This window comes from Aotus nancymaae, unplaced genomic scaffold, assembly GCF_030222135.1.
Source record: "Aotus nancymaae isolate 86718 unplaced genomic scaffold, 86718_ANA_hifiasm-v0.15.2.pri h1tg000012l, whole genome shotgun sequence".
Taxonomy (NCBI): domain Eukaryota; kingdom Metazoa; phylum Chordata; class Mammalia; order Primates; family Aotidae; genus Aotus; species Aotus nancymaae.
Genome location: NW_026988423.1, coordinates 7,607,893 through 7,624,052, shown reverse-complemented (window position 1 = coordinate 7,624,052; position 16,160 = coordinate 7,607,893). Strand labels below are relative to the sequence as shown.

Below are 16,160 nucleotides of genomic sequence, written 5' to 3'. Positions count from 1 at the left end.
TATATACATCCTCTTTTTTATTCTCTCAGCTTCTTTAGAAGACATTAAATTATATAAAATGATAATTATAACAATTACTTTGGGGCTTCAGATGTATATAGATATATGTATAACAATAGTAACACAAAAGGAAGGGGAAAGAAATAGAGTTATATAGGAGTAATGTTTCTATATCTCACTGCAATTAATTTAGTAAAAGCCTTAAGCAGATTTTTGTAAGTTAAGATGTATAGGGCAAGCCCTACATTAACCACTAAGGAAATCACTTAGGAAAATATAGTTAAACAATTATAAAAGAAATTAAAATGTTAAATTAGAAGAATTTTACTAATGCAAAAGAAAAGAGTAAGGGATGCATAGAGGAACCAAAAAGACATGAGTTATGTAGAAAACACAAAGTAAAAAGGCAAGCATAAATCCAACTTTATCAATGACATTAAATGTGAATAGCTTAAACAGTCTAATCAAATGGCAGACTGCCAGATTAGATTGTTAAAAAATAAATAAATAAATAAAGACCCAACTATATGCTGTCTACAGGAGATATATTTTAGGTTCAAAGATACAAATAGATTGAAAATAAAATAATGAAAAAATATATCATGCAAATGGCAACCATAAGAAAGCTTGAATGGCTATACTATTATCAGGCAAAACAGACTTTGAAATAAAAAATATTACTAGCAATGAAGAAGGACATTTTATAATGACAAAAAGTCAATATGCCATAAAGACATAATCATAAACATATGTGAATCTTACATGGGGCCCCAAAAATGTATGAAGTGGTAATTGACAGAAATGAAGGGAGAACTCAATAAAGAAACAATAATAGTTAAAGATTTCAATGTCCCACTTTCAATAATGGATAGGACAACTAGACAGACCAACAAGGATTAAAAGACATGAACAATACTGTAAACCAACTAGACCTAACAGATACCTATAGAATGCTATACTCAAAATAAGCAGAAGACTCATTCTTTACAAGTGAACATGGAACATTCCACATAACAGACTAAATGTTAGGTCACCACACAAATCTCAACAAAACTAAAACAACTTAAGTCGTACAAGTATCTCTTCCAATCACAATAGAATAAAGCTAGAAATCAACACCAGAAAGAAAACTAGAAAACTTACAAGTATGTGGAAATTAAACAACACACTATTAAACAACCAATGAGTCAAAGAAGAAATCACAAGGGAAATTAGAAAGTAATTAGAAATAAATGAAAAGTAAAATACAACATATTAGAACTTATGAAATGCAGTGAAAGCAGTGCTCAGAGGAAAATTTATAGCTATAAATGCCTATATTTAAAAAGGAGAAAAATCTCAAGTCAATAACTTAACCTTCTACTTTAAGACAATGGAAAATCAACAACATATTAAATCTAAACCAAGAAGAAAGAAGGAAATATAAACATTACAATAGAAATAAATAAAATAGGTAATAAATAAGCAATTTGAGAAAATCAACAAAACTAAAGGTTGGTTCTTCAAGAAAATAAACAAAAATGACAAACTTTTTACTAGATTGACCAAATAAAAAAGAAAAAATTTAAATTACTTAAATCAGAAATAAGAGGAGACATTACTACCCACCTTCCAGATATAAAAAAGGTCATAACAGACTACTATGAACAATTGTATACCAATAAATTAGATAAATGAAATAAACAAATTCCTAAGAAGTCACAATCTAGTAAAAATGAGTCAATAAGAAATACGCAGTCTGAATATACCTACAGTAAGGAAAGAGATTAAAGTAGTAATCAAAAACTATCCACAAAAAAAAGTCCAGGCCCAGAAGAGTTCAATGGTAAATTCTACCAATACATTGAAAGAAGAATTAATGTCCATTTTTTACAAATTACTCCAAACCTTAGAAGAGAACAGAATTAATACCAATTTTTCGCAAACTTTTCCAAAACATAGAAGAAAAGAAAACACTACCTAACTCACTGAAGTCAGCATTATCCTTATATCAAAATCAAACAGAAACATCACAAGAAAATAAAACTTCAAACCAATATCTATTGTGAATATGGCTACAAAAATCCTCCAAAAACACTAACAAACTAAATCCAGCAACATATAAAAAGAACTATACACCAAGACCAAGTGGGATTTCTTCCCAGGAATTCAAGGTTGGTCTAACATTCAAAAATCAATTAATGAAATATACCATAGCGATAGAATAAAAACAAAAACCATATGATTATCTCATTCAACAACCTAGGATTAAAAAAAAAAAAAACCTTCTCAACTCAGTAAAGAGCATCTATGAAAACCCACAGCCTATGGCATTGTCAGTGGTGAAAGACTGGATGCATTCCTCCTAATATTAAAAACAAGACAAAAAATCCTCATACACTGGTAGTAGAACTGCAAATTAGTATATCCACTTTGGAAAACAGTCTCCTACTCCTCAAAAAGTTGAACATAGAATTATCATTTGACCCAGAATTCCACTTTCTCTTGGGTATATGCCCAAGAGAAGTAAAAACATAAGTCCATATAATAGCTGTATACAAATATTCATAGCAGCATTATGCATAATAGATGAATGGTGGAAACAACCCAAATTTCCATCAAGTGTTGAATGGATATATAAAATGTGATAAATTCATACAATGGAATATTATTTGGCCATAAAAATGAACTGCTGGTACATAGTACAAGATGAATGAATCTTGAGAGCAATATACCAAATGAAAGATGTCAGTCATGAAAATCTGCATATTATATGACTCCATTTATATAAAGTGCTCATAATAGGCAAGTTTAAACAGACAAAAAGTAGATAGTGACTGTCTAGGTCTGGTTGAGATGGAGAGATGGGGGTGTGGGATATGGGGACTTAGAGTGAAAAGGTGTAAGGTTTTTCCGGGGGCAGGTGATGGCAACATTCTAAAACTGATTGTGTTGATAGTAGCACAATTCTGTGAATACAACCATGCATCACTTGCTTAACAATGGGGCTATGTTCTGAGGAATGTGTCATTATGTGATTTGGTCAGTCAGCAAACATTATAAAGTGTACTTACACAAACCTAGATGGTATTGCTTACTACTCACTTAGGTTATATGGTATACCCCATTGCTCCTATAGCGCCTACAAACCTATACTGCATGATACTGTACTGAATACTGTAGGCAATTGTAATACAATGGTATTTGTGTATCTAAACATAGAAATGGTACAGTAAAAATACAGTGTTATAATCGTACGGAACCACTATCATATACATGGTCTGTCATTTCCTGAAATGTCAATATATGGCACGACTGGGCACTAAAAAAAACCACTGAATTGTTTAAATAAGAGAGAGAACTGTTGCAAGATTTTTGCCAGAGATGATAAGTTTAGGGGTTGGAGTAGTTTTGATTGTTTTTCAAGCAGTAGAAAGCATAGGTCTGGGTGACTGACTAGTTGGGGGCCATTTCTTTAATAGATGGGTTTCCAATTTTGGCATTTACCACAACAGTAAACTTAAGAAATGAAGCAGAATTAGGGGAACAAGAAGCAGTTTCATTTTGTACATATGGAGTTTGACATTCTAGTGAGACCTGAGAAGAAAAATATCAAGAAGAGAGTTGGACATACAGGTCTTTAACTCAAGAGCACTCAGGCTAGAAAGATAAGTTTGGAATTCATCATGTAATCAGGTGGTGATTGAGGTCATGTTAGGATATGAGACTGCCAGGAAGATGGGGTTCAATGGCAGCAAATGATGTTTGTTATAGAAAACACAGAATATATGAAAGGAAAAGAAATTCTTCCAATTGCCAACACTTGCTACATCCTTTGATACTCATTTAATATTTTTCTTCTATTTTTTCCCTTCAGTTTTCCCCATTTTTAAGTAGTTATGTATGCATTTTTTTGTCCTGACATTCTTCTACTTAATATTATAAAATATATATTTGTCTACGTTGTTAGAAATTCTTTGTCCCAGAATCTCCTCACAATCATTTTCCTCATGGGGTCCTATTTCTTAACTCTCATCTGGGATTGTACATGGCAGCTTCCGCCTCTCCTGCCTTCTCTTTGTTCCTGATCACTCTCCCACCTGCCTTTCTCTAGTATAGATCACAAAGGCCACTTCATTCATGAAAGTCATGTGATTTCTGGCTGAAAGCTGATCATTAACTTCAAAATGGAATTTCAGATTTCTATTTCATTGTCCCTCCTGACCCACACTGGAAAGGTCACTTTGAGGAAACTTCCTGAAACCATCTTAGAAAGGCTTTATCAGTAAATTCCCCTTTTGCCGTCCTTTCTTGCATTCTCTTTAAGCATCTTTTAGGAGACTTAGCTCCCCATTTAGTGCTTCCAAGAGGGTAGAATGGACTCAGGTATGCCATTGCCAAACAACTGAAATTAGCACAGTCAAAACACCAAAAATGCCATCTAAGTTCTAAGCATACGGATTAGGTTAAACAAAAACGCAGGTACTTTATCAAAACAGTCCCTGAGTCCTTAGAATACAAATGAAATGTGGAGAGTAAGATAACAAACTTGAAAAATTACATCAGATATCTCTTGTAGGCAATGATTTATTTAATATATATTAAATGTGGATACCTTGAATCAATATTAAATGGTGAAACAAAGGCCCATAAAGGAAATAAACATAATTACAGATCATTATTTCTAGTTTGGTATTTAGGTTTCACAAACAAGGCCTCAGTGATGAGAGGATATATGCAATGATTTTAGCAGATACTCAAGATATAGTTGATTCTCAATAAAAATTGTATTTCTTTCCTTAATATTGAAATTCAACTTATATTTATTGATGGCTGGCTCACTGTGCCAGGAATCATGCTCAGTGTTTTCTCATACTCTCTCATTGTCCCATCTACCTTTTCAACAATCTTGAGAAGTAGGTATTTCATTGAATATTGTGTCTCTGAGAGGTTACATGATTCACTCAAGATCACACAGCTACAGTGGTCCGTCTGAAGCTATATTTCATGTCCTCTGAATCCAAATCCAATAGGCCTTCCCATCCACCACATACGTTCATTCTTCGATTCTCTTCGCCATTTATTTATTGTTAGTCAAAACGCCTGTGATCTTCATCCTATCACATAATCTCCTTTTCTGTTATTCTCTCAGCAAAATCCTCACACCAGCAGACCTTCTTCATCTTAATCCCCTCTCTGACTTGGTTCTCTGGACTACCTCCAACATTTTTTACCCCTCCTTTTTCACCTCTTCTCAACCTTGCCTACTACTGCAAACATTATCTTGTAAAGTAAGTTTAAAGATTAAAGATTAAACTCCTTAATGACTTAGGATCCCAGATCAAACCACAAAGTTCACTCAACCTTATACTGACAAGTCAGAGTTAATGGTTTTGGGGGCCAAAATAAATGACAAAGTCTGCTGGTTTGAGCCTGCTCTTGGTGCTACACGTGTCAGGTATGTGTGTGTGGTGTGTGTGGTGTGTGTGTGTGTGTGTGTGTGTGTGTGTAAATTGTCTCTTTTCCTCATGACCACTGTTTTCCAGTTAAGAAAAACCAGGGCTCAGAGCTCAAAGTACCTTCTCCTGATCACAGAATTAGCAGATAACAGAGTTAGAAATTCAAACCCAGTACCATCAGACTGTATGTGTTGAGCTCTTTGCACTATAACAGAAATCCGTAAATATCTGTTCACACACAAAAGGCTAGATCATCACAAAGTTCTCACCAGTTCACGGCTAAATAAAAACAGCACAATATTATAAACCAGGGAGCTGCAGTCTGTGTCAGCATAAAAACAGATTATTGTCAAGAACCATTCTGAGTTTATGTCCTTTCTGCCTTTTTGGTGTTAACATTTCTTTTTCCTTGTGAAATGATAATGAAAACAGGTGGTAGTAGTTCTTTTGATGGTTAAATGGTAATGTTCTTAGTAAAATGAAAAGTAGGTAACCTTGTGTTAGTTATGCAGGCCCCTGTCTGCATGTCTACGCATAAAGTCCACATGACATATTAATGGTTACAGTTAATATGGATAAAATGCTGGGAGAGTTAGCTTCCACCCAGCCCCAAACATTCTGTAAAGCAGCTCAGTCCTGCACTTAGTTTTAGCCTGAATAGCCTTTTTCAATATTTGCTTCTGGCTCAGCAACACTAGAGAGTTGTCCCTGGCCTATGTAGTCACAGCCACACAAGAGGCACATTTCAGGAGACGGTGGGTGTGACCTGCTGCCATGGGAAATTTCTCAGCAGCCCAGGTACTGGGAGAAATTATCTGAGCTTTTGGTGGGAAAGGAGTAGGGTATCCACCTGGGAATGTCCCCATTTGGAGCTCTGTGCTAATGAAGAAGGGACTTTCTCACACTTTAAGTGAAGTCTTAATTCTCACACATATCACGCTGACTCACACAGTCACAGTCTTTTTTTACAATGGCTAATTTAGATCACAAAGAGATGTATTAATCAATCTTCAGAGTTATCTTTGAATGCTGGCTGCTGATCCAGAAAAAGAAAGCAGGTCTACTATTCAGTCAGTCATATAAGCTTTCCAAGAAACAAAAACAATGGAATTCAAGTAAATTGGTTTAAAAGGCAGAAGTTCAATTATTACATATTTCCTTGGTTCTGATTTACTTATTGTTCACACATTTATTCATTCAATGTGCATTATTTGTTCAAACCTTTCTTCATGGATACATAGCACTAAGTTCATGAATAAAAGCCCCTATGAAAGGCTTTCATCGTTTGATGAACCAAAGAATGGATACACAAAGAGAGAAATAATTACAAGAATAAACACGGCAATAAAAATATATAGAGATGCTTTCAAAAGGCAAGTGTTTTTTTAAGTTAACAGAATGTTTTGCTATAATATATAGAATGAATAATTCTAAATAATATATGTAGAAATTTTTTGGAGACTGCTTAAAACAAGTGACCTCCAAGTTTGTGGTGCCAGAATCTCAGGAACATGGGACCACAGTGATAAAAGTCTATAATCTCTTTTAGGTATTTTAAGAGTCCAATTTAAACAATAAAAAGGGCCAAACCCAGTGGCTTATTCCCGTAATCCCAGCACTTTGGGAGGCTGAGATGGAAAGATTGCTTGAGACCAGGAATTTAAGACCAGCCTGGGCAACATGGCAAAACCCTGTCTCTACAAAAACTAAAAATTAGCCAGGGTGTGGTGGTACATGCCTGTAGTCCTGGGTACTCAGTAAGCTGAGGCAGGGGGATAGTGTGAGCCTGGGAGGTCAAGGCAGTGGTGAGCCGTGATGGCACCACTGCACTCCAGCCTGAGCAACAGAATGAGACCTCATCTCAAACAAAAACAAAAACACAATAAAGCAAAAATAAATAATAACATAAGTGCATGTGTATGTGTACATGAGAGAGAGAAAAACACCTAAATAAGTTGCAAGTGTGTATATGCCTGACCATATAGTGTCATCTACAACAGTAAAAACCTCTTATTAATATTATTTATGAAATAATACTTTTTCTAGCTACGATGAACGGAAAAGAAAAATGGAAAAAGACTATCCAAAGAATACTGAAGAAGAATTTTCAGGAGTAAATGGCCAAATCGATGCTGCTGTAGAATTAAATGGTGAGTGTTTCCACTGAAAACTTTCTTCATGAAAATTATCATAAGAAATCTGAGCTCTGCTTTAACACAACAGAAAATGGATTTCCAAGTGGGAGGCATTGGTTCTTATTTGGTCCTAGGTCCTTTCATAAGTTTAGCTAACCAGATTATCCACTAGAAAGAGTAACTATAAAAGGTCTGGTATTGTAGTTCTCTCTTTCCTAATAGAAAGTTTTTAAACTATAGCTTCAATCAATTAGTCAGCTAGATCATAAAGTCTACCTAGGTCAAGATACCTTTTCTATCTTTAAAATACACATAGTCTTGGCCAGACGCAGTGGCTCACACCTGTAATCCCAGCACTTTGGGAGGCTGAGATGGTAGGATCGCTTCAGTTCAGGAGTTTAAGACCAGCCTGGGCAATATGGTGAAACCCTGTCTCTACAAAAAAAAATTAGCTGGGCATGGTGGCACACATCTATAGTCCCAGCTACACAGAATGCTGGGAGTGGGGATCACTTGAGCCCAGGAGGTCGAGGCTGCAGTGAGCTGTGATTGCGCCACTGCACTCTAGCCTGGACAACAGTGATGATACCCTCTCTCAAAAAAAAAAAAAAAAAGAGTCTCAACTTTCCAACACCCAACTCCTACAATTTAACACATAGCTAGGAAACTTGAATAGAATTTTGTTGAATAAATTTAATTGAATCTTCTGAATCAATCAGCATACTCTTCTTCAAAAAATAGCACAGGGCTGGACACTGTTCAGAAGTGCAAAGACCATTCCAGATGTGGCCTCTGCTCTCATGAAATGGTTCATCCAACACAGATGAAATGACTGGAAAACAGACAATCTGTAATTTCGTATTGAGTCATGTGGTAGACTTCACAATAATTGTTAAGAGCTGATCTGAGAAATAAAAGATCAGAATCGGCAGCAGTCATTGGAAATGTTATAGTGAGACTTTAGATGGGTTTTCAAGATTGGCCAGAGGCTTCATCAGAGAAAGAAAAGTCAGGGGGCTTCCTTGAGGAGAACAGCCTTAGCAGAAGCACAGCGCATGACTGAGCGTGACACATTGGATGACCCCAAGTAGAAGGCCTTACCCTGGCTGGAACAAGGAGAAAGCTTAGAAATGACTGAGAAGTTGAAGAGTTGGGTTCTAGGGTAGGGTGGAGCCATGCAGAAGACAAGCTAACTGCCGCCTGACAAATTCGCAATTCCCCTTTGATGACACCTTAAGAAAGTGACAATTACAAATTCCATTTATAATTTTGCTGGTCATCTTCAGTAACCACATTTTCAACTTTGTCTCTTTTAGGCTACATTTACTTCTTTTCAGGACCAAAAACATACAAGTATGACACAGAGAAGGAAGATGTGGTTAGTGTGGTGAAATCTAGTTCCTGGATTGGTTGCTAAATAGAAAAGCCTGGTCTTCCCAACAATGAGGATGATGGCAAGCAGCTTCTAACTGGATCTTAAGGACTAAAGCAGAATGTAGGATAGGGATTCTTTCCATGGCCTTCAAGTCAAATTAGAATTCATTGAAAATAATGTTTCCAAATTTTTTCATAGTTGTATATTCAGAATTTTCATCCACACTAGAAAGTGTCTATATGGGCAACTTTATACAAAATTCAAATCAACACAATGCACTCTCCAGTTAGACACCATTATTTTTTCTTACCTAATATACTGAAGCAGATCAGTTTGATTTTTATTTCCAGGAGGAAGCCTAGTGGTAAATTCCATGACATATACTATAATTCTTTTAATAGGAAATGTTATTACTATACAAATTATAATTATTTGCAAGCAATGGCTTTTGTGGCCATGATTTGACCATCATTTGTTATAATGAATACAAATTTCCCAATTTTTACTTAAAAGACATCACAAGAAAATACTGTATAAGATTTGTTTCCAGTTTGTTTAATTTGTGTCTACTCACTGGTCTCTGGTGTAGGCTTAGGTGGATAAACCTATTCAAACAAATTTTCATAGTAGGCAAGAGATGGGCACTTTGCAACAGGAAAATTTTTAACAAAAGCTAATAAAATGTTTGAATAGAACAGTTCCTCATTTCTTTCTCCGTTAATATTTACTAGCTTCTATAATACTTTATTTAGCCACCCACAAATTCTGTGTACCCATAGAAAAATTAAACCACAAGATAGCATCATAAGTACACAGACCCAGAAAAAATAACAGTAACTTATACCTTCTTCCTGAAAATAGACTCAGTGAAACTATCTTTGACGCAGCTAAGTGAGTGTCTTTTGAATAGTCTTCCATTCAGGGGAGTTCATCTTTTTGTTTTAGTTATTCTTTTTTTTTTTTTTTTGAGACGGAGTTTCACTTTTATTACCCAGGCTGAAGTGCAATGGCGCGATCTCGGCTCACCACAACCTCCTCCTCCCAGATTCAGGCAATTCTCCTGCCTCGGCCTCCTGAGTAGCTGGGATTATAGGCACGCACCACCGTGTCCAGCTAATTTTTTGTATTTTTAGTAGAGACAGGGTTTCACCATGTTGACCAGGATGGTCTCGATCTCTTGACCTAGTGATCCACCCGCCTCGGCCTCCCAAAGTGCTGGGATTACAGGCGTGAGCCACCGCGCCCGGCTGTTTTAGTTATTCTTATTTCAAGCTAAACCTTTTTTCCCCTACCTAGACATCAGTATAGGTAAAACTATGGCTGTCTGTCATTCTTATAATTTTGCCTTAATCTTACTCTCTAGGATGTAAGGATTCTAAAATATTTTAATGGTTCTAAAATTGAATGATAAAATACTTGTAATACTTCATAGACCTCCTGGTACATCTACAGTATTTAACAGATGCTACTATTGTTGCCACCATTTATGACATTTGTTTCGTACACTCACTTAAAAGACCTAATATTAAGAAGGGATGGAGTAGTTACTCAAGGTTATTCTATACTTTCCATTTGGTTTCTGTTACTGAAAGCGGCCATTTATAGCCAACCAGATGCTGAATATTTGTTGAAGGCAAGGTCTGTCATCCTTGCCTTCTAACGTCAAGGTGCTTCTACAGAGGTGAAAAGTCACTTTTGCAAAAACTGCTAAGGCGGACTTCTTACTATCAATAAGCAAGGAGGAAAACAAGCCGGCAATTTCTTTAAATGTTTAACATAGATTTATCTTATGACACAGCAATTTCACTCCTAAATATATATCTATGAGAAATTAAAATATGTCTACACAAAAAACTTGCACATAAATATTTGTAGCATCATTATTTACAATAGCCAAAGCATGGAAAAATGTCCATTAAGTAATAAATGAATACATAAAATGTGGTAAATTCAGACAATCGAATGTTATTTGACAATAAACAGAAATGAAGTCCTAACACATGCTATAACATGGATGAAGCTTGAAAACATCATGCTAAATGAAAGAAGCCAGACACAGAAGGTCATATATTGTATGATTCTATTTATATGAAATATTTATACAGAAAGCAGACCAGTGCTTGTCAGAAGGTGGAGGAGGGGGTTATAAAGGGTGACTACTAATGGGTATGGGATTCTTTTTTTGGGATAATGAAAACGTTCTAAAACTGACAATGGTGATAGTTGTACAACTCTGTGAATATACTGAAAGCCATTAAATCATACACTTTAAATGAGTTAATTTTATGTTATGTTAACTATATCTCAAGAAAGCTGTTACATTAATAAAATAAACAAGGAGATCAAAGTGGTGTGATGATTCATGGAGGTCATGCATTCTGGCAGCTGTGTCAGGGACCACATGACAATGGAGCACCAGCCTGAAGATATCCAGTGCTGCACACAACCAGCCAGATGTCCTCCTCATGTTCGGCACTAGCCCAGAACTGTGCATAAAGAAGACACTTCACTAGTCAATGAATTCACTGAAAGCAATAAAGCATATGCTCTCAGGTCTGGCTGATGGATTCAAACTCCACATCTTCTATTTTCAACTGTGCGATATTGACCAAATTCCCTCATCCTCATTCTCTGTCTCAGTGTCTTCCTTTATAAAAATGGAATAATGGCAGTTTTTACCTCCTAAGGGTATTTCAAGGCTTAAAGGTATGAGTTAAAAAGTAGTCCCTGGAACTCTACAGAGGCTCTATACTTGTTGTTGTTGAAGCCATTAGAGTTCATTTTGTTTTGTGATATTTTGGAGAATTTGTATATATCCCTTGAGATAACTAAAGATCTGATGAGCTATAATATGACAAGAGATCATCAATGATCTGAAATTTTTCTCTTCCAAATGTCAAATTAAATAATTTAAAAATACTATGTTTAGCCCCCATCTCCAAAAAATAATTCTTACAAATCATCATTTTATTGAGTTAAAGAATTCTTGGCTCTTAGGCCAGGCATGGTGGCTCACATCTGTAGTCCTAGCACTTTGGGAGGCCAAGGTGGGTGGATCACTTGAGCTCAGGAGTTTGAGACCAGCCCAGGCAACATGCTGAGACCCTGTCTCTACTAAAAATACAAAAATTAGCTAGGAATGGTAGCTCATGCCTGTGGTCCCAGCTATTTGGGAGGCTGAGGTGGGAGGACTGCTTGAGCCCAGGGGGCAGAGGTTGCAGTGAGCTGAGATTGTACCACTGACTCCAGTCTGGGTGACAGAAAAACCCTGTCTCAAAAAAAAAAAAAAAAAAAAATCTTGGCTTTCAGATATAAAATTTGTATGTCTTTTGGAAAGATACAGTCTCTCTAAAGCACAAGAAGGGGTGATTGTGTCATAACACAGAGCACTTATCCTCATATAAGAATTTTGTGTGAAATAATTTATAAAATATACTACTCATTTGGCTTCAGAGTAACTGAGTGCAAACATGACTCATTAAATAACAGTTTTGGACAAAGTGTGGTTGAAGTACTCCTTTGAGGATCAAGAGGTAGCAAAATAGAGTTCACTTTATGATGAATTCTGTGCATTATCCTATTAATCTCAGTGATGACTTTTTGTGAGCAGAGACCGTTGAAAGAACTAAACAAACTACGAAGGATGAATGGATTCACCTCAGTGGGGAGCTTTCCTAACAGCTCCATATTAAATTTTCTGTGGTATAAACCAAGCCCTCTTTCATTTAACCTAGTGCTAAATGGAAGACCGAAGTTTGTCTTTTGGGTCTTCTGTTTCTTTTCAAATGTTTATTGGGAAACACCTTAGATGTCCACTTCACAAAGCAGATGGCAAACAAACTAAGCAGTTTTTTATTTGGAATTCTGTATTTAATATTTTTAAATGGTCACAGGGTCTTCAGGGTGCTTTTATTTATATATTATCCAGATGTTTTTCTTTAATCCTGTTAGTTATTTTTCTCCTACAGACAATGAAATTGAAGGTTCTTGGTGAATATTCATAGCTAAAATTACCCAATGAAGTGCTATTCGAGAGGAAATGCATAATGCTAGCCAACAGGTTGGTGTTTTAGACCACTATAATGGAGCTTAGAAGAGTCCAGGCCAAAAGATCGTCTGCATTTCTCTCCAGTAGGTCTGGGTAAAAAGTAGAAACAGCATCTTTTGATCATCTTTCATCTGTCAAGCCTCCTGTCTTTGGTCTCATTCCAAACCCTAGGTGGTTTGTCAACAAGACTAGTTTAAAAGGTATACTGTTATACTCAAAATGTCATAATCACAGATTTGTTCCCAACACCTCGACCCTTGGAATTGAACTAGGAGCAGAATTGGGAAGCTTGCTGGTAAATAAATTACAATGGGAAATTAGTGAATGTCTTTGGGATCCAAAAGAGGACTCTTTTTTTTTTTTTTTAATGAAGATCTCTTCATTTTAATGTCTTCTCCATTAATCTTAACATTCTTTCCTTTAATTTAATGTATCATTTAACATGTTTGGAGATGAAAGTAAAATTTTGTTGCACAATGCAGCATGTTGTTCTGACAAGAGATTGAGGAGAGATGAGAATAGAAAAGCATGGGAGGGAGTTAATGGGAAAACAATTGCAAACATTTGTTGAGAAATGTTAACACTTAAGTCCATCTCGGATCATTTGCAGTGGAAAAAAAGAGTGTCTGTATAAATAGTTAGCAATGTGTTTATTCTTGGAAAGTCCCAGGCCCGTAATGCAGTGATAAACAATGTGAGTTTTGAGTTGGATATTAAACGTGTTGAGAGCTGCCTCTATAGAGAATGGACGTCAAAAGTCCATTATAGCACATTCCACTTGAATTGCAGACTGCTCAATGGTTGTAATGTGTCACTTTGCCAGATTCTAAACATATTTCCATATATGAATTAGCAATTTCTGTGAGTGATTTTATCAGTTGTTTCTTCTGAAACAATCTCTAAAATTAGTTCATCTTTTCATTCTTAATTCACTAGAAAATATTTATTTAGCACCTACTTTGTGCTGGCACCAACCTATGCTCAGCTGCTTTCTTGCATAAACGTCTGCCCTCGAGGAGCTTACATTCTATTATTGAGACACACAATATTCAAATGAATAGAGATCTATAATGAAAGACAGTGAAAGTGCTTTCAAAAAATAAATAAAGCAGGGCAGGTAATAAAGAATGCTGGAGTGCCATTTTATAAAAATATATTTGGGAAAAGGTCATACTGGATCCAGGGTATTCATGCAGAATGACTGAAGGGAGGGAGGAAGCTGTGGAAGTCTCTAGATGTTTCAGGTAGAAGAAGCAATAAGTGCAAGACCTTGATGTAGATAGGAAGGATTTGCACATGTTTGAGGCACAGCAGGAAGGCCAGTGTGGCTGGAGACAGTGAGGGAGAAAGAAACAGATGGGATTAGAGAAGCAGCTAACGAAGCCATGGAAAGTCTTCTGGGTCCCTGTGATAAGAAAGGTTTTGAGCAGGTGCATAACATGATCTGACTGCTGAGTAGCAAACAGATTACAAAAGCACATGAGTGGATTCAGGGACATTAGATAGTGCCATTTTCCAGGGTAGAAATGATGGTGGCATTGACCAAAGAAGTAGCAGTGAAAATGCAAAGAATGTCAGATTGAGTTATATTTTCCAGGTAAAGCCAATTGTATTTGTGTATAAAGTGCACCCAGAATTTAATAAAAAGAGAAGGGTCTGCAATGACTCCAATGTTTTTGGCCTAAACAAGTGAAAGAGGGGTGGTGAAATGACAAAGACTAAAGGAAGAGCAAGTTCATGGGGGCTGGAAATCAAGAGTGCAATTTTGAATTCATTGAGTTTGAGATGCCTTTTAGACATCCAAGGGAAAATGTCCCTATATAAAAAGCTTAAGTAGTTAGATAGATATAAAAAGCCTGAGTTCAAGGAAGAATTTGAGACCCAAGATAGAAATTTAGGAGTTAAGCCTTAAATTGTTATCTACATTCTTTTTGATTTCCCCCACATACTATGTGGAATTTAGGGCAACGTGAATTATTAAAATATAAGAAGGCAGATGAAAAATGATCTCAAGTTTTTTGAATTACCATCCAGGGTTTTAGTAAACACATTCTTTCCCACCTCAAGAACGTAGTTTAGTTTTCAGCAAAAGTTGCACACTTTTTTTGAAGTTTTTTTTTTTTTTTGGTCTTCATTTTTGTATTTCTTGTTTCCAAAGTCAAAGAAGAAATCAGAAAAGAAAATATAAAATCTTAAAGATTGCTCTGAATGAAAGTCATTGAAAATCTTAAGGATTGTTTTTTCAGGAACTAACAAGATCCTATGCTAATAAGTATTACTTATTAATACAGTAATAAGTAGCTTAGGAACTCACTAAGAAGGATGAAAGAACTTTTGAGATTTAAAAACATCTATGTTGGGCCAGGCGCGGTGGCTCATGCCTGTGATCCCAGCACTTTGGGAGGCCGAGGCGGGTGAATCACGAGGTCAAGAGATCGAGACCATCCTGGTCAACATGGTGAAACCCCATCTCTACTAAAAATACAAAAAATTAGCTGAGCATGGTGGCGCGTGCCTGTAATCCCAGCTACTCAGGAGGCTGAGGCAGGAGAATTGCCTGAATCCGGGAGGCGGAGGTTGCGGTGAGCCGAGATCACGCCATTGCACTCCAGCCTGGGTAACAAGAGCGAAACTCCATCTCAAAAAAATAAAAATAAAAATAAATAAATAAAAAAATAAAAACATCTATGTTATTCTTACAATAAAAACAGCTCTGTTTGTAATCTCACCAAGCCTTACAGAGAAAGTGACTAGCAAGGTCCCTTAATAAAGTTCTCAAATAAGGCAATTTTTTCAATTAACTTTTTAATTAACTTCTAATTTAATTGCATTGTAGTCTGAGAATGTGGTCTGAATGATACAAGCTATTTTAAATTTGTTGAGACTTACCTAAGTTTGACTTTTGCCTCAATATGTGATCACATTTTTGTCAATGCTGTGTAGATACAGGTTTTCAGTAAGTGAACTTTCTTTTGCACATCTTTTTCTCCTCGGATGTCTCACTTATTTCACCTGTGAGCTCACATTTCCATGGGATCATCAGTTTCCCCAGCTAGGAGAGGTGTGAAGGCCTGGGTCTTTTTTGTCTCCTGCTTGATGAGCATAGAGGCTGGGATGGGATTGAAGCACCTCAGAGCAGCATTCTTGGTAATGAAGTCTGGACT

General features: G+C 36.2%; 1 protein-coding gene and 1 long non-coding RNA gene across 2 annotated transcripts in view; one reads left to right on the top strand and one right to left on the bottom strand.

The window, feature by feature from the left end:
- The window catches only part of MMP20 (matrix metallopeptidase 20), a 45,276-nt gene extending 35,713 nt beyond the window's left edge, over window positions 1-9,563 (top strand). Inside the window, exons 9-10 of the mRNA XM_012455126.3 lie at window positions 7,485-7,588; window positions 8,890-9,563. Coding sequence (XP_012310549.1) covers window positions 7,485-7,588; window positions 8,890-8,990 — 205 coding nt within the window. The 3' untranslated portion in view covers window positions 8,991-9,563. The remainder of the gene's footprint in view (window positions 1-7,484; window positions 7,589-8,889) is intronic.
- Window positions 1-16,160, bottom strand: part of LOC105719249 (uncharacterized) — a 287,306-nt gene that overhangs the window by 161,005 nt on the left and 110,141 nt on the right. The window lies entirely within an intron of this gene.